The 24,025-nt window shown below is 39.9% G+C and overlaps 1 protein-coding gene across 2 annotated transcripts in view; it reads right to left on the bottom strand.

Moving 5' to 3' along the window:
- The window catches only part of LOC116396721 (catenin alpha-2-like), a 186,766-nt gene that overhangs the window by 33,740 nt on the left and 129,001 nt on the right, over positions 1-24,025 (bottom strand). The window contains exon 8 of one of the 2 annotated variants that reach the window (XM_031871500.1): positions 16,480-19,323. The exons of the other annotated variant lie outside the window; for it this stretch is intronic. Within the exon in view, the coding sequence (XP_031727360.1) occupies positions 19,228-19,323 (96 nt within the window). The 3' untranslated portion in view covers positions 16,480-19,227. Of the gene's footprint in view, positions 1-16,479; positions 19,324-24,025 lie in introns of those variants that run through there. 2 annotated transcript variants of the gene reach the window in all.

Here is a 24,025-nt window from a genome sequence, read left to right as displayed (position 1 = left end):
GGCCACAGCTGTCGCCAGCATGAATGATCAAATTAAATTCAGACTCATTGATTAACGTTTGCACGATGCATACTTGTAACTACAACTGTAACGCTGCTGTCAGCCACTCAGCATGACTGTCTATCGCTACGTCTATTTTAATAGAGATCCAGATCGATAGGCAGACAAATAAATTCTAAACATTTTCTATTAATAAATAACCAATTAAGATGACTATGTGGGCTTGGTGAAGCTATACACTGAGTGCCTTCTAGCTCCACTGCATTTATTTAAGGTTTGTTATTGGTGTTTCTTTTGCCACATTGGAATATTTATTCCAAGTACTATATCTGTGTCCTTCTTTTGCAGCCTGTCATTTGCATCTACTGACTAGAATACAAAATCATACTTGTTAACATTTAAGCCCTGAAGCATGGGGATGACTTGTGTGTGTGTGTGGAATGAATTCATCACTCACTTCTGACTCTGATGGTGATTCATGGCCTGCAGCCTTTTGTGGCTGACAAAAGATAGACAGCTCACTGGCCTGCTCCCAACATGTCCCCAATAAATATCTCATAACACAACTGATACTGTAGCCTCGAAACTCTTAACTTCACATGTAAAAAAACACTAAGCTCCATGTTAAGCGTATTAAATATGCCCATCAAATGTGAATCTCAGCGGCAGCAATACGTAAAGACAAACTGTCACAACAGAGGTCTGAAACGTGATAATATATGCCCTAATATCCAATAGAAGTCTACAGAACCCGCAAGGTGTAATTGTGGAAATAACATACTTTCAAGCTCCGTCTCTCACTTCCTTGCCACCCAACCGAAGTCACAAAGCGACTCCTTAATTAGAATTATACATCTCCTGTACATCGGTGAATGTTTCCAGCATACATTCCAGCTCTTGGATTTGTGTTGGTTTAGTTGGCGGAGGTGCATAGCCAGACATCTCACTAAATCACTACACTTATCATGTACAGTTCAGCCTCTTGCCTTCTGCTCTACAATTTCACAGTCTGTGGGTCTGTTAGGGCAATACATCTTATCCTTTATGTTCACATGTCACTGAATACTCCTTTTTATATCACAAGCATCTCCAAATTAAGAATGGGCATATTTCTGCATGTGGCGTATCAACTTCATTAATGCCATCGTTATGTTACTGTTCAAACTCTATATGTATCCAACGTGATCTCATTCCTAGTCATCATATTTTGCCACTTGGGCAGAAGCTTTTTGCATCGTTTCTTGATGTAAAAGGTTTGTACATGGTTAACGTTGTAAAGCGATTGTGGTATCGTTGTAACATGTATATATACATATATTTGATTTCATGCATGTAAGGCTAAAACATCATCTGATCTGATATAGTTAATGTGGGGCGCAGAGAAAGATATTGCAGTATTCAAGTCATTCAGCGTCCACTCAGCCGGAGCCTGTGGCCGGTTCATTCATTCAGTGGCTGTAATAACTGTTTATTTAGAAGGTCTTTATTAAAAAATATAGAGTGGCTGAATTTTCACTATTCTCTTACATTTACCGCAATGTAAATGTTTTATATTGAGATATTGAGTGGAGGGTATTGCAGGTTTTTTCTCAGTCAAGAGGAGGGTCCAAACAAATTATTAATAAGGCTCAGAACAGACTTGCTTTTTTTTTTTTTTTATAGAATGAAAGATTAGATTCAGCGCTCTTCACCCAACCCAACAGTTTGGTACTGTCCCTTATAAATAATGGATGAAGTTACAGCTGCTCTGGCACATGCTTAAACATGACAATTCTTAATTTGCAAGACTCTCGTGTCATTCGTACTGCTGTGTGATGGCTAGGTATTTAATAAATAAATCATAAAGGTATTACTCAGTGACATATTTACTCAGAAAAGTGAAAGATGTGTTTTATGATTTTGGAGAGGTCTATGTGTGTCAGCCAGACACAAAATTGGCAAAATTGTGGCTTTTAGAGTCTCTATAATGTTTATGGAATGTGGAAGAAAAGCCAGACCTATACAGCTATGTGTGTTTTCCATTAAGGCTTAGCTGAACAATATCAAAATCAGAGCATGAATTACTCATTCAAGAGCACAAATTATAATTTTTCTCTCCATGGCACCTCCATGGCTCTGTTGGAATCTGCATAATACTTCAGCACAAATGTGGGAAGCATTCATTTTTCTGTCAACAGTTCGGCTAACAGACACTCACATCCATATACAGGTAAAACACATCAACTCGGAGAAACTACACAATACAGCAGGCTGAGATACAGATACTGCATAAATATGTCAGCCAGTTACTGTATATACACAGACGTAGAGAGTAGGCTAAGTTACATACCACATATAGAAGGGACGTACTGTGTGATTGAAGCAGTTCGTCATCTAAAAACAAACACAATAATATGGCATCCGTCTGAAATAACCCTGGATAACTTACTGTTATGTAACGTACAAGACCAATCACTTATTTACTCTATCAGTTGATTTAAGAAGCTCTTGAAATATGTTGATTTGCAATGGAACAGAAAGTTATATTTGTATATTTCAACTGTACTGGCACAGCCTTTGCTTACTATGAGGAAAACAAGCGGACTCAAACAAGAAGAGACAGATTCTAAATCGATTTTGAAGATGGATACTGTTTTTACATTTGAAGTGGACAGATGTCCGTTGGAAAAAAAGGTGATCTCACCTACTTCAGTGCAGTGCAGAACTGAGCAACACTTGAATCAAAATGGGATGAGAGTTGTGTGTTCGTTTGCATACACTACTTGTCAGCCTGGTAAAATAACACCAGGCGGACAGGAAGTGTTTTACTGCCCTCTCTGGTTGAAAGTCTGTGTTGCCTCTGACCTCCAGTCAGCATCATCTGATGGGTGTGGTTGGGTGTAGTCAGAAGTATGCTCAGTTGCAACTGTAACCACACGCAACATATGCCAGAGGATGCTGCACTATGCATGTACATCACAGGAAGAAGTTGAGAAGTTAAACCACTGAATACAAAATGCAGATTTTTAAGTCATAAATAACTAATGTTATCGAGAACAACTTTGCAGGGACTTTAATGACTGTTGTGCGTTTACATACAACACTGTCTCCAAAACAAATTTCTCCAGTGCGACAAAAAATTACAGAATTGTCATCTACTCACAAAAATCTGGAGCTTGTAAGTGAAACTAGCAGCAGTGCCACCAAGGTAGAAGTGACACCAGCGCTATGTGACTGTGCTTTGCCATTCTTATTTTATGATCTATGCACTTATATGCATAACACATACATTACTTGCACATTGTGTGCATAAGAGATCCATGTCCCTGCCATGAATGAGGCATACATACACAGATATGGTCATACATTAAATAATAGAACATTTTACCATACAATATTAAATTATATTATATTAAACCTTAAAACACCAAGGTAAAAAGATATATACTGACATGTATCATGCATGTAAATTGCATAAATGCACACAGTAGATCTCTGTCAAAGTAAAAAAGTTCAAATGAGAGCCTGCAGTCCAAAAATGTCAGGACAGAACTGCACCCCTTGCCCTCACCCAGCCACCTAGAAGCACCAGTGACACGCAAATGAATTAAGGGTGCCATTCTGAGCAATTATAGAATTTAGTGGACACATTGTCAGAATGATTTGGCTAGAGAGGAATGATTCAATTAATACATCATGGGTCATTAGCCATGTTCTCCTTTGGCCAGCGGAAGAGGCAGTCCTGAAGGTACCAAATGACCAGTAAAGTGGAGCGTAATGCAATTTGATTTTAGAGTTATTAGATGATAAGAGAGAGCGAAGGAGAAAGAGACAGAAAGACAGACAGTTAGACTAAGAGAGACAGAGAGTAAAACAGAGAAATTGTTTTCCTAATTACTTTTTTTGCCTTTCCGGTTCCGTTGCTGCTCTGCTTGTGATTTCATTCTCTGTGCGCCTTTGTTCTGTAGCAGGAGGGACACCAGTGAAGGGATAAGTGTCTCATCATATCAGCCGCTGTATTGTTTTGCACAAAGTCACCACTGAATTGCAGATAAATAATGCCAAAAGGAAGATAAACTGGACCGTTACCTTGGTCAATGTGGTGACAGGACCTACAAATCCCTGACATAAATAAGGTAGGTGGTAATCCTTAAAAAAAACTCTATATTTGCAGAAAGCTTGTGAGCAATTTCCCACTCATACTATTTTATGTTTGACAAAATAAACTGCCAAGTCGACTGCCCTTGAAGACTGACAGTTAGCGTCACTGTTTGGGCTCTTTAAATGTCTGAAAATAGTACCTTAATTGGGCAGCAAAACAGGAACAGAGAAACTGGCAAGTTTCAATACAAACATATCCAAGCTCTGTTTAATACACAGTTTTTAAAGCAGCCAAATGTGATTGAAGTTGGAAAATCCTGAGGCTCCACTGAATATGTTGTTACTCCCAGGAATCGATCGATAATTAATTGTGGTGCACTGAGCAAGTGAATGGAATTGAAGGCGAGTTATAGTTTTTCAGTCACTTTATAGATGTTACCGAAAACCTTTTTCCTCAATCGTCTAGGGTCAGCTGCAGGACAGATGAAAGAAAACACACATCCATTTTAGAAAATCAGGATTTTAGTGTACCACCATGAGTATGTGAAGGATAATTAAGGTCTACTCGGGCTCAGGCTTCAGCACACATGGTACAGTTAAGCAAAAATGCTTGAATTTTCAGGCCCACTGAAACCTCTAATTTAGCTCCTCAGTCTAATGGCACTCTATATCTCCATCTCCAGAGCCCTCTGAGGGGTCCTGCTGGAGCAGCTATGATTAAAAGAAAAGTAATCTTTCGTCAGGGTATCTTAAAAGCCTGCTTACATACAGAAGGACTGTGGACACATGGCCAATTTCAAGCTCTTTCATTTTAAGATCCCATCACAAGGTTTGTTGATGTCTGTGGATCAGAAAGGCAGCAATGACCGGTGACGACAACCCCCCCCCTCTCCTCCACCCGACAAATACACATCTCTGCCTCTTGCCCCTGGAGCATGCCAACCTAGCAGCTGGCAGTGGAGCTGATGAATGGCAGACGACCAGCTACTGAGGCGATGCTGCTCTTCTTTCTTCAATCCATGAAGCGTGGCTCGGTTGTTTCCCCATTTCTACTTAGTCACTGCTTAGAGTCAGCACTGTACTGTAAACGTTCCTGCCTCTGATGGAATATTTTATATCTGTCCATTATTAAGGATCCAACATCATCCAAGGACATTAAACAACATTCAACATTTGTTGTTGCATGAAAGGGTTTGTTCCGACTGCTGCACCCCCCCACTCTCCGCACACCACCAGCCCCATCCATTCTCCTGTTAAACAGTCTGCCCCCTTAGCCCTCCCAGTTGGCAAGTGTCCTCCATTTCCTCATTTCTTCCTGTTTCTCTGTGGGACCACCATTCCTGCTGATGTCTGTGGTTTCGGCCCACGGCGCAGCCCCCTCACAGCGAGATGCAGCTCAGCCATCACGCACATCAAATCAGAGTAAAGAGCGATCGATAGCGTGCGGTCTAATGTTTATCAAAGCAGCACACATCCATCTGATGTGCACGAGCTAGTGCACAACACACTGCAGTGGTTAACGTACACAGAGGCTGCTCCGTTTGCCTGGCTGTGGAAACGAGAGGGAGAGAGATCTATTGGAATTCAGAGAGATGCTTATTTTTAATTATGCATTTAGTTGGAGCAGGGAATGCATAATGTGGGCTGCGTTCATGAAGAGAAAGTAGAATGCAGAGTCAAAATGTATTTACTGCACCCCGCACAGAAGAACAGAATTGTACACAGGGACTAATGCACATCAAGATTATATCCCCCTCATTTCTTTTGAAACCGCAGTGCTTTGATCTTGTAGAGGGGGCAATTTACATTAAGATTATATACAACACGACAACAATGATTTGATGCCATGCATCAGTAAGGATCAGCGTTTTTACTTTAATCTCTCTCGAAGCTGTGCACACGCATGTCGCCATTTTTCTGGAAGAACCATGTCTCAACTTAAACAATTTTTTATCAATTATCACATCTCATAATGAAAACAAGGAAATACAGCAATATGGTGATACTGCAAGAAACCATCCAAAACTGTCCAAAAGCTCTTTCAGCCTTGGTCCTTTCTATACTGTATGGACATTTCCCAGTGCTACAACTGGAACTTTGTATTCTCCTAGCTTGATTACTCACGCAGTGGCCTCCAAACCAAGTCTTATCAAGCTGGAGAGGTTCTAGGGGCTTTTCGGGAGTGCTTCAACCACATTTAAAGCTAGAGAAACACAAAGAGACGTATCTCTCTCTTTCTCTATCTTATGCAATGAATGTATTACAAAGGCAATAGTGCTGCAGCGGTTCTTTGAGTAACAAACTCAAACCATCAAAATAGTAGCCATGGCGGTGGTGGCGGTGGGTTGGAGCAGGACACGAGCCCCTGGGTCCCTGTCAAGTGCTATTACTTGCTGCAGTATGCTGTCTACTGGCAGACAGGCAAATAATCATATGAAAACTGTTAAATCTGCTCTCCTGCATGTAGTTCTCATGCTCTTTTTAAACAGATTGCTCTGTGAAAAGTTAACAACAACAGTGTGGTAGGCGTTTGAGGGGATGCATCTGTCAGAGAGAAGACAAACACTTGTGTTTGTGTGTGTGTGTGTGTGCGCACGTTTGCATGTGCACACGCATACATCTGTCCATACACTGTTTGTTAATAGAAATGCCCAGGGCTCACTTTTAGTGGCAAATAGGCTTTGTTGCAAGATGCAGAGCGAGCGAGAGAGGTATTAAAGGGAAGCATGCAGATTCAGGCGGCGCATGACCCACATGATGTGGACCACTTTCTCAACAGCAGACAAAAAGCAATCATTATTTTAGCACTAGGGCGGATTAGCAAGGCTTACCAGGAATTTTATCACTCTCCCATAATGTGCTGCATGGTATTAGCATAATGCGAAAAATGATTAGACACCCTTTATCTCTGAATCACATAGGGTAACTATGCAATTATGAATAGGAGCTGTCCCAAGCATGTCCTGCTGTATGTGGAGCTTACCCTGCTATATGATTTAAAAAAAACAAAACAATGTTTGTCACAACTTAAGGACAGTCGGACTGTAAAACCAACTATGAATGAGGTTCATACACTCCGTTAGAAATCATTTCGAGAACCGCCTCGACTAATCCCCACTGCCCCCATTACTAATCACATTTAGATGCTATGGTGGTGTTGTTATAGTCAACGGTGGGATATACGGTACAATTAAAAAAAGTAGGTAGTTTTAGTAAGTCATTTTTGGATTTTGATTTTCATCTTAATGTGTCTGTCATCACAATCAATCACAATCCAGCATTACAACCAAAAGAAGAAGGAGGCAAAAATATATGAGTGAAGTTGTTCACTTCCACCTCACAGAGGAATAAACTTGTGATGAATATTAATGGCACAGAAGGAATGCGCCCGTCAGTCATTATGGTTCATACTGAAAATCTGTACACTACCAGAAACAATACAAAATAATCTGTGTCCATAATTGTTTGAGAACATGTGATCAAATGTACAAAGAGGCTGACAGAGCATATCTGCTACAGATTAATCTCTAACATTTTTTGCATTCATAATGCAGAATCATCATCAGGATTTTGGTATCGAATGCGCTCTGGTTTCTGTTTGTAGTCTGAATAGTATTGACCAATCACGTTCAAGCAGGCTTTGTTTAATTAAAGGCAGGTAAACAGTCTGTGTGAAGAGCAAAAGAGACAGAACGCATTGGCAGAAATACAATCTGGGAACCTACCAGCTATCGTCTCGTCAAACACCGCTTGCATTTTTGGTCAAATATTTTAAATACACAAACTTTCTCACAGCACAGTGCATAAATGGCTCCCGGTTGTAAGGGGGGCGTTCTGTTAATGTGTGTTAAGTAGCATAATCAAGGTTGGGGCATTGGCCACTTGTTCAAAAGTAGAATTGAGAATTAAATCAAACATCTTTGTTGTGGAAATATAGCATTTTGCATATAGAATATATTCCTGTATTTACTTTTTTCTCATTTATTCCTGAATGTTTTATTTATTGTATACTAATTATCCTGAAGCTATGCAAACATTTCTACAGAACTTCCATTCCTCTAGTTCAATGATCCGCTGTGCAGCATGAAGTATGGGGATATATCAGTAACGCTGTTCTTCTCATTAGAAAATTGCCTTTGACATTATCGAAATGTGAGGCCTTAGTATACAGTATATCGGTTGCTCAAACTGGTGCCGGATGTGGTCCTGAAGTTTTAGAGTATGGCAAATGCTTAGCATGCTCCTTAAGATAATATGTCCCAGGCAGGACAGATGACTTAGAAATGCTACTTATGGTCAAATAAATGATTCAGGAACATGAAGGGGATGTCTGTGAAGAGCATATGTACATAAGAGTCAATGGGATCCTGAACAGCTGGTTATTTTGCTCCCTCAAGATCATGAGTGTAAAAAAACATGTGACAACTTGAAAAGATAAACAAAGAGAATGGAATCAACATAAATATACTTTCTTTTTCTCTGAACTTCACAACTACAAGACCAACCATTCTTTTCAGTAGGGCGTTTACATCCCAACCCGATACCCATTCACACATTATTCAGGTTTTTTTTTTCTGAATTCTAGATGACAGTGTGTCTGTGCAATTCTTGTTCTTCCTTGCCTTGCAATTTCATGAAGAAATATGTGAAACAGAGAGGCTCTATGTGTCAAGTGAAGTGTCACACAAAAAAAGCAGCAGGGTGACACTGCCTAAAATCATTGTGGCAGCTTCAAACATGTGTTTGTAACCGTGAAATGGAGCATAGAAAAGAAATCAAAACACATGCTGGATGCGATTCTCGCCAAATAAATGTAACAAACACCATGAAAGGCATTTTCGCTTGACTAGAAAAATATTGGAAGTGACACCATCTGTTGGCGAGACACAACTGCATTAGCATGTCTTACAATGATGGGACAATGACATGTCACGAGAAATTGTTTTTTCCCCTCCCCCTTCTATGTGCTGTGAATGCTGATTCCGGTGTCTTTCAGCGATTCCCTGAGCTTAGTTTTCCTCAGTGGTATGCCGCCTATCTGACTGACCTGTTTGAGTAAAGGTGAGCAGCATCACATATGGCCCAAAGCCAGTTCTACAAAAACAGAAAATGATTAAAGAGGGAGGGAGAGAGAGAGGGATCCGCCAGCAAGCAGCCTGCAGCATCAGTCCACAATTTCCTTCTCTCTGTCTCCACCTCTTAGTCACTAATTCACACCTTCTTGCAATTCCTCTCTCAGCATCTTTCTGATCATATCTACAGAATCCCTCTTTCTGTAGTTTCCTTCTTTTACTCAGATAGAAGCACAGATGGTTTTCTTTAGGGATTATTTCAAGTGTGAAGCTCGCCTTCTTTAAACTGAATGTCATCAATGTGGAGAAAAGTAGTTTTCAGATTTGCTCTTCGCAGAGCGTCCCGATGCTCTATATATGTATACCTCCATATTTTGTACAATATATTTGTATATTGTCAATATTATATTTGTATACCATAATACCAACAATAATGCATACGAATAATCACATGAATAAAAACCATAATTAAATACAAAATACAAATACTATTGGAACAGTATATGCCGGCACAAACAGACCATGTGGCATGGTTCATAAAGCAATAGCAATATTATTATATACATGGTGCGAAGAAAGGCAGCACTTAAAGAATAATAAAGTAGTGCATAGGGATTTGCATGGGTTAGTCTGGGGCTTCGGGGCTCCACATCATTACAAGCAAGGTCAGTAGTTTGCTGTGTCATATCGAAACATACCACCCTTGAACAAATATTGATTTTCAATAATTTCTACTCTGATGCCTGTTGCAGCGCATATCAGATGAGTCCTATCATGAAGTATGCTGATGATAGCCTTTTGGAGGAAGGTAAACAAGTACAAGTAGTACAAACACAACGTCTGCCAACTAGGTGCTGGGCAGTCAAGGATGGCAAGATGTTTTGAACCATTGCAGAAGTAAAATGTCTTTTGTCTTTTGTAAAATAGTTTATTTTGTTTAATGTGTTGTTGAAGTCTGCTGCTAGATATAGAGCAGTGATGTCAATGTTAAAATACCATTTCAGAGAAAGGGTAAAATGAGATCATTTGGCTGAAGAAGTCTGGGTTGAAATCTGACAGTGGACATGATCACATCCAGTGACATTCTCTCTATCTGAAGATCTCTGTATATGTGAGTCTGTGCTTTCTATGGTGCCAAAATTCAAGATGACCATCTTGAGTAAATATATAACTGCAAGGCATTAAAGGATTTAAAAGACAGATTGAGTACAATGAGTAATGCATTTGTTGGAGTCTTCGTATGGAATCATGTTGCTAGCTTCTTGGGATGTTTTCTAAAATCAGCCAGGGGGAAGTGGACAATGACAGGAATGTAATTATAGTGCATCTGATAGAATTTACTTATCAACACAATGTGGCTATAAAAACACACAAACACTGCCATGGGTGATGCCTGGAGCAAGCAAAGGATTGCAAAAGTTTCAAATAAAATAGATCTATAGGTACTGTGTCTGGGGACAGGGAGATGGTAAATTGTGTTAGTCCAAAACAACGGTTCATATCAGCTTGAGCATATACCGTACATATGGTAAGAGATGTCCCTTGGTTGCCCCTATTACTGCTGCAGCAAGTGAAGAAAAAAAGACCGCAACAAAAAAGGAAAACCTCCATGATAGTGGTGCAAGCTAGCATTTCAGATTTAGAAAAAGCAAACATGTTTGCACATCGAGAGATGAAAACAAAAAGCAGGAAGAGTTTTGAGGACTAGTCCTCAGTGGATCTAACTTGTGGGCGACTGCGGCTAAGTGGAGAGCAGGGCCGTCCGTCAATCAGAGGGTCAGCGGTTCGATCCCCGGCTCTGGCTCTGCTAGTCGCATGTCTATGTGTCCTTGAGCAAGACACTTAACCTCCCGTAGGGCCTACGGTGTAGAAATGTGATATAATCTGAATTGTAAGTCGCTTTGGATAAAAGCGTCTGCTAAATGACTGTAATGTACAGCATCGCAAAATCTGAACAGGTTACAGCCTAAACGGAGGACCCCACATGAACGTCGACGGTAAGGGAGGTATAGCAGCGGATGAGAAAGAAAAACAAAGGATTTTGAGAGAGCAGGAGAGGGGGAGATTCAAGACAGAGATGAATGAGGCAACGCTTTAGAGAGCAGGGTTGAGTATGGATCAGCTGATTGATTAATGTCACTTTTGGGATATCAGAGAATATGGATGAGAGCAGGCTCTGAGCCCATTTGGTAGTCAAATGTAATGCGATTACCATGACACACCGATATATTACTGCAATTACAACAGAAGCACTGGAATAGTCAGGAAAAGGAGGAGAGTCAATTCCAATCAAGACGGGAGTCTAAATTATGCAGGCCTGTCTAGCGTATATAACTTTGACAAATTGTGTGACAGTTTTCACAGACACAAGTGCATAGATCTGAAAAGAGTTAATTTATGGGTTGTTAATGAGGACTGACATTTGATATAGTCCGACTATTTTCTAGAGAAGACTTGGTCAACGCTGGTAATTCATTCAGCATCAAAACACAACGTGTGACGGTCTGGAATTACTAAGGAAGCCTTTATTGTTTCGTGCACTTGCACACAGCCTCAGCCAACTCTTAAATACAGGAGATAGAACTGACCTTAGATGAGTATTGGAGATGAGCTATAAACAACAATAGTAGTCAGCTAAGTCAGCACTCAGCAGACCTTGGATAATACTAGTCATAGTGTCACTAACACTGAGGTTGAAGGAAAGGAAAAACAGTGAAATATCGTCCAATTCAGGACCGCTGAAGCATGGAAGAGGCTGTATAGAACAGCTTACCATATGGGCCAGTGGCCATATGGTTGTTTGCATCATGCCCGAGAGAGAGAGAGAGAGAGAGAGAGAGAGAGAGAGAGAGAGAGAGAGACTGTATGTAGCTTGGCATCAATCATTTTTTGGATATTATTTTATGACAGAATACGCATCTGTAGCTGTTAAAGATGTAGCATGGGATTTCTCCAAATGTTTCTGGCTACAGGCGCTGATGTACCTGTTGCATTGCCTTTCTTGGCATCCACGAGTGAGCGGTCGATACTCCTGGTTTTTAATATGTTTGGTTTGTCAATAAAAAAAGACAATATTTGTGTCTAGCAGGTTAATCTTCCAGTAATATTTGATACAAGAATTAAAAAAGAAAGAAAGAAAGAAAAAAAGATCCCTTATGTTGTTTCTTTGCTGTTGGCTCTGAGGAGGTTTTAAAAGATCCTAAGAGTTTTCGGGTGGTGTGAAAAAAGTGGAAGGAAGACGATTGGGTTTCACAGTAGATGTTGGAATGAAGCTATCATGGTAGAAGAATCAGTTTTCCAGTTTCGCACCTGTTCCTCTGGAGGAACTTAGAGACACTCACAATTTTCCTGACCTTGCCCAAAGCTTCTGAGGAAGGTTGTCACAAGTTTTTCTTTCTAAATCCTGTTCTCATACTCTAGGTTAGTATCCAGCTCTGTTCTGTATTCCTCCCATCACACAATACCTGTTCTTCATACCTCTGCTATTATTCTACCTTTTGATGTGTGCGGTTCGGTGTGTTACACTTTTGAGCAGTTATGATCAGCATCGCAGAAAAACGCAGGTAACAAGCTGAGATAGATTTCAAATCCAATTTTGAACCAAAGATTTTTTTTTTCCTAACAAATGCATAAAGTTGAATGATCTAGATGTTCAGGTTGCACGCTTTCTTTAAACAATATAAAATATCTTCTCATTCAAATATATTGTTAGATGGAACATTTTAGTCCCCATGTCATTATTTATTGATTTGGAGAAGCAGAGACGGTGAGATAGAGAGTGTGTGTGTGTGTGTGTGTGTGTGTGTGTGTGTGTCCAAATGCTGTGTCTAATCCCATGCTGTGGCTAGCCCCAGTGGCCCCTCTTCTCTTCCAAGCCTAAATGGAACAGGTGAGAAGCCGGAGCCTCTCGGGGCCGGCCTCACACCTCAGTGATGCCCTCACTTAAATTGGCTTCTTCTCCTGCTGTTCCACACCAGTAATTACCCTCCCCAGCCTCTGCCAGGCACCTGAGAAATAAATGTAGACAAATAAACAAATAAATAGCATGCCTAAGTGGCATAGTCACAGTCCTTTGCACCAACTTGTTCCACTGTATAGAGGTATGCAAATCGGTGGGGATGTCGGGGTTATCACAGCTGTTTGTTAAAACATGCACACGCATACTGTATGCATGCACACATACAGACGCATGTGGGGTTTTATCTCAAAAGGTTACAGTGTCATATAACAGAAACAAAACACGAGGTGCATATTTACACTCCAGTCCGATTCCCAGGATTGTTTGTCGTAAAACATCACTATGGCCTCCTACTGCGTCTTGGCTGCACTTGTCAAGTCTAACAGTAGAAGTAACAGTCATCATTGCTTTTTTTGCAAGCTGTAGTTTTAGAAAGTGAGCATGAAAGCCTTTGTGCAGCTGTCAGGAGAGCAATACGTGAGATACCTGCTGTGCCCCACGTCAGAATCACATGATGACTCATGTGTGTCCTCGTGCTTTGGGCTGTCAACCCACCTCTCTCTCTCTCAGGCTATCCATTTCCTCCCTTCAGAGGGTGCCATTAGCCTAGACGGGCCGTGTTTAAAGGGCTTTGCCTATGCCATTGACACCTGTCAAAGGCTCTGAGATTACCTTTGTCACCTGGCTGTCTGTGACAGACCTGATGGCGTGCATGCCAAAGTTGAGAAAGAAGATGGTAACAAAGAGGCAAAGTGACACAGAAAACTGAGTGCTTCAACAAATTCATTGAGGACAAAGAATGACCTGCATCCAAATGATTTACATCTGAACCTTGAGTTTAAAGGATCAGAGCACAGCATAGTGTCACGCAGTATCAGAAAGTGATGGTCATATGGATCAAATAATAGCAACATTGGGCTTTGTATTAAGGTTTTTCATCACAAGCATATGAATTTTATTTGTGCCCAAAAATATGCCCTCTGTAGTCATAAACAGAGGATGGTAATTACTGAGATTCAACAACAACTCATGTACAAAAATTCTAACTAGGCCCACGACACCCTAAGACATGTAAACAAACAGCACAGCTGGGTGTAAATTATCTCAGCTCTCACGTCTTCAGATTTAAGTTCAAATCTATTGCCTGAAACAATAACAAGCCAGATAATCATGTTTTAATCGGCCTTGTGTCCTGGTGTCAGCAGATACTGATATTCATGGGTGTGCTGCATTTACAAAAGCCTCCCAAGTCAGGGTTTGCACCCGGGCCTCAAGCCAATAACTCATTGAGCTTGAGAAAGCTTGAAAGTACGAATCTGGCCGTGTTGCGGGGGATGGGGCGATGGGAGGGGGGTGTTATGCCTATTTGAACCACCCAAGCTCCACAATCTGCCCATCCAGATTGCTCTTTGGACCCACTAGCCTCTCATTTGGGAAATAATATATCAGGTGGAAGTGGAAGATTGGGGGTTATTGAGTAAAAAAACATATACATTTGTGGGGGGAAAAAAAAGCTGAGTTCAAGTTTAATACATTAGATGATTTGAATTTTGTGAAAACAAATTTGACATCTATAGAGTTGAATGACTATTACATAAAACCATTTATATTTTCCATTACACTTGGGGCCAGAGTAAAGGAAGAAATAACAGGATGCATGATATTGCAGAAAAAGTTGAATAAGCTCTTAGTCCAAGTGCATCTGACATTAAGTGCCACATGTTCTGAAAGGAAATGATTAAATAATGTTACATTGTAAACTAAATCTAAGACCAAACGTATTTCAATTGCCATTAGTAAACAATAGCATAACAAAAACATGAAAGGTGGATGAATAATGTGCTAAATATAATGACGACCAAAGCTAAGTTTGTTCTAGGCTGTGGAAGCCTCACAAATAATAAAAAATGATCAGGACCTTACGTTTAACTGTCACACTGTCATGAAAAAACACCCACAGTGTTTTGTGACATCCGGCGGCTTAAGGCCCCACACCACCCATAATTCTGAATATGAGTAACACTGCAGACTTTGGGAGACGATAAAACAGCTTTGGTGCTTGCTCCTTTGCAGAAGGCAGCGACATTGAATTGTGCAGCAATCTTGTTAAAAATCCAAACACATGACTTTGATTGGAAATGATGATGCATTTGAACATGTTACAAGCGAGAAACTGGGTCTGACCTTTATAAACAGAAGCACCGATGCTTTTTGCATTGAACTCTGCGATTACTTTTTGTCTTTTAACACATCATGGGATACCATTTCACTGTTGTTCATCAGGAGGAAAAGAGAGAAGTAGGAGGCATGTGCAAGTTCGTAAGTGTCACTTTGATCTCGACTGGTAATTAGCTGTCTAGCTAACATGTGGTGGTGGGCATGACATGATAAACAAGCTCTCTCCTCTAGAAGGAAGCTCACACATTGTGAACAGTAACTCAATATGCGCAAAGGTAGTTGCTTTAAAGATCAGCAACACATCAAGATGAATGACGTGTTTGAATGTGTTTGGCATAAATTGAAAAGCTTCCCACCACAGCCAGCTCTGTGAGTAGCATGGTCAATGCTGGCATAACAATAAAGCTAACATAAGTAGCTATTATTAAAGTCAAGTCAAGAACTTATGGGCTTGTGATCATTTGTTAATTTTAAAAAACAAAGAAGCAAAGAGAAAAAAAGAGCTTGAACTGTGATTTATTATTTCTGAATATTTCTCTTTAAAACACAACAAATACCCTAAAGTCAAAACATAAAATAAAAAAGGGTGAAGAATAAAAGCACCTTTATGTTTATAAGGCCCTGTCAGTTGGGCTGAGGCCAACACATCTGATTTAGCTGCACCTTACACCTTAGCCACTTGCCCTTTTGTAAACAATATATTGAAGCATGAGGTGGCTAGTCTGTTGCCTGGGTTACAGTCTGCTGTAGAAGTTCAGGCCCACCAAGCTCATTAGTGATGCCAAGGTTGTCCACAGGTTGGCCAGGAGTTTTCAGAGAAGCGTTTCCCTCAAGGATGGCCAGAAGGCACTCCGGAGTGGTTCCAGGCCTACATGGGCCTCTCGTTCCAGGCCTAGATCAAACCCTCTCGCCCGAACAAGGAGGTGCCCTTCTCCTTCTCAGACAGCAGCAAGGAACCTCCTCTCAAACACTGTCCCCCTTGACCTCCTACACGTAAGAGAATGCCACTCATTCGTTCAATGTTCTTACTTAATGCTTCCCTACTCTGTCCCTTTGATTCAGCTGGCAGCCATCTCAGAACACCTTCTCCTGCTAATCACTTGCATAGCAAAGAGGACTGCACAGACAAAGTCACTTGGGGGGGGGGGGGGGGGGGTCTTGGACATCACAATAAAGTCTTACCTCATAAAGAGCGAAATGGCCAAATTTATTTTGAGATAGGACCTAAATGAGTTAAGTGACATCTCCCACAGCGGCCCAGGAGCACATCCTCCCAACCCTGCTCATCCACTCCCACTTACAGCCACATCCGCCCTTGCTCTGGCAGTAAATGATTCTGCATGAATCTCCAAGATGTATGGCTTATGGTGGGAGGGCAGACCATTCAGGCCATATTTCATGTATTCGTCTGCCAAAAAAAAAAATGAATAGGTGAGCTTATGTCTACTATTTCAGTGTAGATGGAGCAGGCTGGCAAATTGCAAGGTATATTTGGGGAATTAGAACTGTTTACTTTTCCATTAAAGGGTGAAATAAGAATATTATTATTAGTTGTATTGTTTTGAAGATAAATATGGAAACAATTTATGTAATATAACAGGTCGTCCTCATTCACCCTTCGCACCTAAACCTACGAAAAATAACGCCATTCCTGGACTTTCACGTGTCGCGTGTGAAATCACTACCTTAGATTTGTTGTGTAACTTGCAGACTCTTCATACCTAAATGCCGCCTCCTTAAGTTACGTAACAAACATACTTCTTTTAACCCAAACTACAATCTTTTCCTAAAACTGACCAAGTAGTTTTGTTGCACTTCAGGGGCTCCGGCAGGTGCACTGATCGCTTGTGTTGACAGTCTTAGAACACACAAAAAATAACTCATCTTAAGATATCATGAATATAGTTGTGGTAAGATACACTGAATAGATGCATACATTGATCTATTATTTAACATGCAAGTCAAAAGTGAGATGTGTAAAGAGTATCTAAAACAATTGTTAACCAACTTAAACTGATAACTTCAATTTGTAATACACAACGAAATTAGTTTTTTGAACTCAATTAAAAAAAAAAAATGTTAACGTACCTTATTATCTTAATTAAGTGCTACCAATTGAAGTGATTATTTCAACTTGGTTAACGATTTACTTTTCTCAGAGTGTGGCAACACCTCAACGATGACTTGAATATGAAGCTTGATATTCAGTGTACAACCTTTACTCAAAATGATAGGCTACCTTTGTATTTTAACATATTTTGATAAATTGGGAAACTATTTAATGATATTCGCACCAATCAATGTAATGTGTTCTAATATCAAGTAAAGTCCGACACTGAAAGAGTTGGCTCTGAAACCTCAACTGTGTTAGGATACTGTGTGCTGGCCCACTCCCAAACTTGTCCAGAACTGCCTGCACATTTGCTCTCTCCCACTCTCTTTTCTCACTGCAGCACAGAGGCAGACAAGGTCCTCCATCACCCTGACTTAGGTAGGACGGCTGGATCTATGGGCTCTACCGGTTGGAGGGGGTGTACAGTCAAGAGCCTGGCCAGACACATCTCCTTTTAGATCAATCACATTTCCCCTTTCTGTCCTTGAACCTATCCTTCTGTTGCTCTCTTTCTCCTCTGTCCTATTTAAAGAGAAGAGATATGTGATGGGAACGTTTAAGAAAGCACCTGCAACATTCTGAGCTCATGCTGCCTTGAAGTACTTATTTTAGGATGAGATTGGAAAATCACAACATATCTCTGACTCTCTTTGTCTGTTTTTTGTGTGCTTTGTGTTCATCATTCGTCAGCACTGGCTACACTGTTCCCTTGGCTGGTTTAAAGCAAATGAACATGGTAGGTTTGAGTCAGCTATCGACAAAGTAGGTTTTATTGTCTTTGCGTTGTGCGTATACATGTGCACATGTGCACAAAAGCAAGCATGTCCGCTGTCAGGGGTTGCATCAGCAGCTTTGAGTGTGTTTTGACACACTTGAGTCTGGCACCGCCACTCCAAAACCAAGGAGCCATAAAGTATGGCTGTCTGCCTCAAAGCACCCATCCATCCACAGGCACTCAACACTACCTGAACCCTCTGATCGCTTACAGAGACCCAATGTGTGAGTGGCATGGCTTACAATGCTCATGATAGTGTGGCAGCAGTGGAATATAATATGGCAAAGAAAAGTGCAGTTACCCTGACATTTGTGATGCCCCTTATATGTTAACATGAAGAGTATGATGTTGTGTGTATGTTTAGTGTAACATATATCCGTTAGAGAAGAGGTATTTACTATAGTTTATGTAAACAACCAAATACAGACTTTTGTTTTTTGGCAGGTCCTTTTTGGAGAGTACCTTCTGCAAGACGGCGTCATGCATTGTAACCAAAGTAAACAAGGCCTCTTGCATTTAAAAACAGTTGTATCAAGACTATCTGCAATGTCAAAAAAATAAATAAAAACACATCTGACATGTTAAATCTAACACCATCTTGATACCATCACACACGACAGCTGCTGATCAAAACCCCCCAACAAACATAATACCATATTTGTACTATAAGAGATGCTACTGTTGTTGCTAACTTTAATTTGTTGTAATCACACCTTACTAACCATAACTTTCTGACAGGCAGGACAGATGATTTGAATGTAGCTATTACGTCAAGACAACTGGTTCTGCAGTACTATGATGCCATTTACATTTCACTGGAGGGAATTTCCACTATGCCAACTTTCATACAGTTATTGTTTTTGTCAAACAGCAGATTAATAGAACAAAACTAATCAATGCATTGCCACACTACCATCAAATCGATTAGCCGGCAAAGTCACTTCAACAATGTTACTGCCATATCAGTCACACCCGCCAGCGAATTACTCACTTGTGATCAAAGACAAAAATACTCACAAACTGAACTGCATTGTGTCAATTACCCAACGGTTCAAGGGATTAGGAGGGTTGTCACACATTTATCACTGCGCAGATTACTGACATATGGACAGACAGACAGACAGATAGATAATACACACTGACTTACCTATAGACGGAACCAATGGAGGGTTATCAGGGTGCACAGCAGCATAACATAAGGAGAGATGAAGAGAAATGGAGGATCACTAATTATTGTAAACTTGATCTAAAAATACTATTCACTCGCATAAATCACAGATAATTAGACAAAAACACGCTAAGAAAAATAGAAAATAGTAGAAAGTGGAAATGAAAACACAGTCAGATGAGAGAATGAGAAATCATAGGTGTGTGTGCCGAAGGACCAAGTTTCTGTCTCTTGCTTGCTTTGGGTGGAATTCCTGTGTCCCATTGATTGAGCATTGTAATCCAGGTCATAGCCCTGAACTGGCAGCCATAGAAGCTATCCAAGCAGTGAGGCCAGGTTGAAATTGATCCTAGCGGTCTCCTGAATCAAATAGTGTCCAAATCCTCTGTGCCAAGCAGCAAGCTGAAACAATCTTCTGTTTGACCCCAGTGCAGAGGGAGACCGTGAAAGAAGGAAGGAAGAAAGAAAGAAAGAAAGAAAGGCCACTTAGCTAACCCACAGAATCATAAAATTAAGCTCCAGGTCACAATTTCAAAAAAGAAGAAAATCTATCTGAAACATTTTAAATAATGAATTGAATTATTGTCTTGTACTGTATATTTGCAGGATTGTGAATCCTTATTACCCTACCTAGGACAACATAGTAGGGTGATTTAACCAAAAGGCCATAAAAAGCATAAAGTGACTAATCAGAGACAGTGAAGGAGGAGGAAAATAACAAACATGCATGAAGGCAGTTTGCTTTTTTCAATCACACAATTTGTTGTAGCCTGCTAAACACAAGTGGCTGTTCAGCAAATCAGCACTGTGTGGAACTGGAGCATATCTGATGTTCTACATTGAATCAATCACTGCTGCAAAGCAATTTATACTAAGGGTTGAGTGCTGAGGAAAGACACAGCTGTTTGAGCAGGATTTTTTGAATTCTAAGCTTTTTACATCAAATAACGCTAAGAATATGGAAGTCTAAGCGAGTAGGTCTATTCTGACAAAGGGTAAAAAGCTAACAGTGAAAATAATGTGGTGTCTTTTAAAGCTCAGAGTCATGTATAACTGCAGAGTTTGGTGTCAATTAGTAGTGGGTTTGGTAGTAATATTCACCCTTTCATATTATGTAGTCATTTATTTTTATGTTCATGTCAAAAGTATCAATGTAAAGGTGCTTTTAAAAACTTGAAAATCTGGAGTGGTAGCCTTTGATGTCTTAATGGACCATATGGGCCTTTACTTAGCAACCTTACTGACATTATATTATTCAAACTTAAATCTCAGTTATGTCTTTTTTTATTATAAAGCATATCTAAGTGCTGTATGAATCCTGTGAGACATCAAAAAGCTCAATCCATGCAGAAATACACAAAGCCCATAGTCAACTGTGTATATTTGTGTGTATGGCTGTATTAGAAACCGCATAATATATTAGCAGCACATACTGATTTGGCCAACACAAGCATGTAGTGTATATGCAGTATGCAAACAAAAGCAAAATCTACAGTATGGCAAAAACATTCTTTGGATTTTGAAAAAAAAAATTGACTGTATGCATCGAACAAGTCTCCTTCGTTTACTATATTCCACAAAACAGCACAGTCTATAGTCTATGACAGTGGCCTAAAACAGCAATTTCTTTCTATTTTTATATTTTTTTTTGTATACAAATTCATCATTAAACTCACGTCTGACAATTTGAGGCAAGAAATGAACTGTGTAAATTTCAAATATTGGCAGTTTTATGAAAATTTGTGAATGAAAAATTTTCTCCAATATCCAAAATATTTAATTAATAGGAAGGTACATATACACACGTTGGCTGCATGAGTTTAAGTAAGCTAGCACTAGCCATTTGGAAGATCACACTTACAAACCCCGCTCATAGGCAGGCTTTTCTTGCCCTGCTGACAGATGATTTGTGTAGATACCACAATACAAACGTCCATTCTAAAATGAACAGGAATCTGTGGATATCTGCTATTTTGGAGTTGTGATGTTGTATATTTACAGTCTTAGTTATTTTTTTTTGTACAGTGCTTTAAAAGCCACTTTAAAGGCTAAACACTGCCCTAGCGTATTGCAACATAAATACATTCAACAGTTTCATACTGGATACTACTGATGAAAACAGCATGCAGTATGTACTGTATGTTCACACTGCCTGTGTGAACGACATCAGCTGACAGGAAGTAAACGGGGAACGTAATTCTGTTGAAACACACTATACTGAGCATTTCATACAGAGCATGAATGCATGAATGCAGGCAGTGTGACAAAAAGTCTTTGAACATTAATGCATGTAAACATGTTCTGGTAGGAACACAAAATAGTATGGACCTGAAAATGAGATATGTCTCCTTTAATCCAAACAATAACCACAAAGCATCAGTCGCTTTGTTTACTTTTCCTCCCAGTAAATAATAGTGTAACCTGATCAACTGTTAGCTCCCTAACAATGGCATCATTCACCCAGGCAGTTTAAGCATGAACAGACATCTTGAATTGGCTTCATTAATAAATAAAAACAACATTTAGTTTATATGAACGGCATTTCAATAATGACTTGTGAATGCTCTGCGTATTCTGTGATTGCAGAATTTTTCAAAAGACCAAAATTCTGCAGTCCAAATGAATCTGGACTCCTGAGACATTATTGCTACATGGTGTTCGTGCTCTCATCTGAGTGACGACACATCTTTAATGAGAGCACCGATGTGCTTAGTGTGGGTGCAGCCTCCTCCTGGGGTCTTGGCCTTCTTTTTCTTGGCTGCAACTTTGCTTTTAAGTGAAAAGTTCTCAATCCAATTGCTTTCTTTTAACATCGTGAGAACACAGTTCTCTGCAGGATATAACAGCTTTCACCTGCTTTGTGATCTCCATCCCTGTCATTTTTATTGTGAGGCTATAAAGATAATGCTTCTGCTGCAAAGTAGAATATTGTAAGTGAATATGTATTAAAATGCACGCATGATAAAATAACAATCCTTTATTAGTCCCGCAGCGGGGACATTTACAGGATTACAGCAGCATATAGTATAGTGCAAACAAGCGACATAAAAAAACCCAGATCAAACAAGTATAATAAATAAGTAAATAAGTAATTAACAGTAAAGAATATAAAAAAGTGAAAAATCCAAAATAACTAAAATATATGTACAGACAGAATAATTGTTGTATTGCACAGTGTATTTATATTACCCAGGTTTTTAGTGTTGTGAACTGTTGTGAACTGTGCATGTTTATGTGCAAATCACAGATGTGTGTAAGATTTGGGGAATAAAAGACATTGTACTGGACGCAGGGAAACTATCTGGAAGGGTCCCCAGTCCAACACATGGCTCCTTAAAAACTTTTTTAAGGAGCTGTCCTGGCTTCCCTTGACTTCTGGAAAAAATGCCACAGACTTGTATTGACCACAGGGATCTCCACCTTCCCCCCTCTGTCAAACACCTTCATTCTTCTATTACCCCAACATTACAAGTTGCAGGCAAATTGTTTAATAATACAATGGAATGCTCAAAACTAAGTACCACACAGCAATGCATTCTCATTTGTCTATGATGTGAAGCCCTTTGTTCTGGCCCAAGAGAAGGTCACATCTAACAAGGCCATGTTCACCATGGCGACAGCAGAGTAATCCCATCAGTGTGCGTCAGCCTGTCTTGTTGTGTTTATCTGCAGGGTTTTCAGCTCTGGAATGCTCCACATTGACTGCTGTCCACGAGCAAATCCTGGTGTCACCGAAAGTAAAACAGTGTAGTATAGCCTGCATGGTCAAACTATCAATAATGTCACAACTTTCTTTATTGCACTTTACAACTATCGCTGCTTCTTTGTGTGTGTCATAATTGCTTTCTTGCACTTTAATGTGTTCCCCACAAAATGCATGTGGATATGATTTTTTATATTTCTTTGTGTGATCATAAATGACTTTACTTTTCATTTATCTTTGGTGCAGTTAGTGCCTTCACTAGATGTAAACTCCTGTGGCTCAACTGGCTGCTTGTAGTTATGGAATGCAACCACAATTTGATGACGTAAAAGGAGACATGCATGGCTTCAGTGCATGTCAGGAGATGACATCAATTATTCTTTGACTCAGACAGAAATCATATGCATTCATATTTTAGAGCAAGCAAATGATAGAGCACTGCTTAAAACAAAAACCCCCTCCCTAAAATGCCATCTAAGTAGTAAAAGGCAATGAAATATAGCATTCTTATAGCTCTGTTTTGCCCTGTGGTGCACTGTAAATTCCAATCCAAATGAGGCCTTTCAACTTTGCAAATTAAACTGCAGTATTTAATAAACAAACTCATCAGCATGCACCCAAAGTATATGTAGCATCCTATTAATTTAGTATTTTGTCCTATCATCTACACGCCTGAGTGTTCTCGTCGTAATTGCAATGAACACGAGGGTGAAGTCAAGGAGAGGAAAAGAAAACACTGTGACACGGGATTTGGATTTCCAAAAATGAACATTAAAAGTGATCTTTGTGAAATTTCTCATTAAGGAGACATTAAAGCCACAAGACCTGTCTGTCTCTTTTTCTCATAATATGAGGGAAGCAGTAAAAGGGGAGTGAAAGCATAGCTGTAGCCTAAAAGATCAAAGAGTGAAATAATGACGTATGAACTGAATAATTCAAGCTTTTATCCATATACTATAGCAATATAGCATATAATCA

The sequence above is a fragment of the Anarrhichthys ocellatus genome, unplaced genomic scaffold, assembly GCF_004355925.1.
Source record: "Anarrhichthys ocellatus isolate YVR2014 unplaced genomic scaffold, GSC_Weel_1.0 scaffold58, whole genome shotgun sequence".
NCBI lineage: Eukaryota > Metazoa > Chordata > Actinopteri > Perciformes > Anarhichadidae > Anarrhichthys > Anarrhichthys ocellatus.
This window is presented reverse-complemented; position numbering and strand designations above follow the sequence as displayed.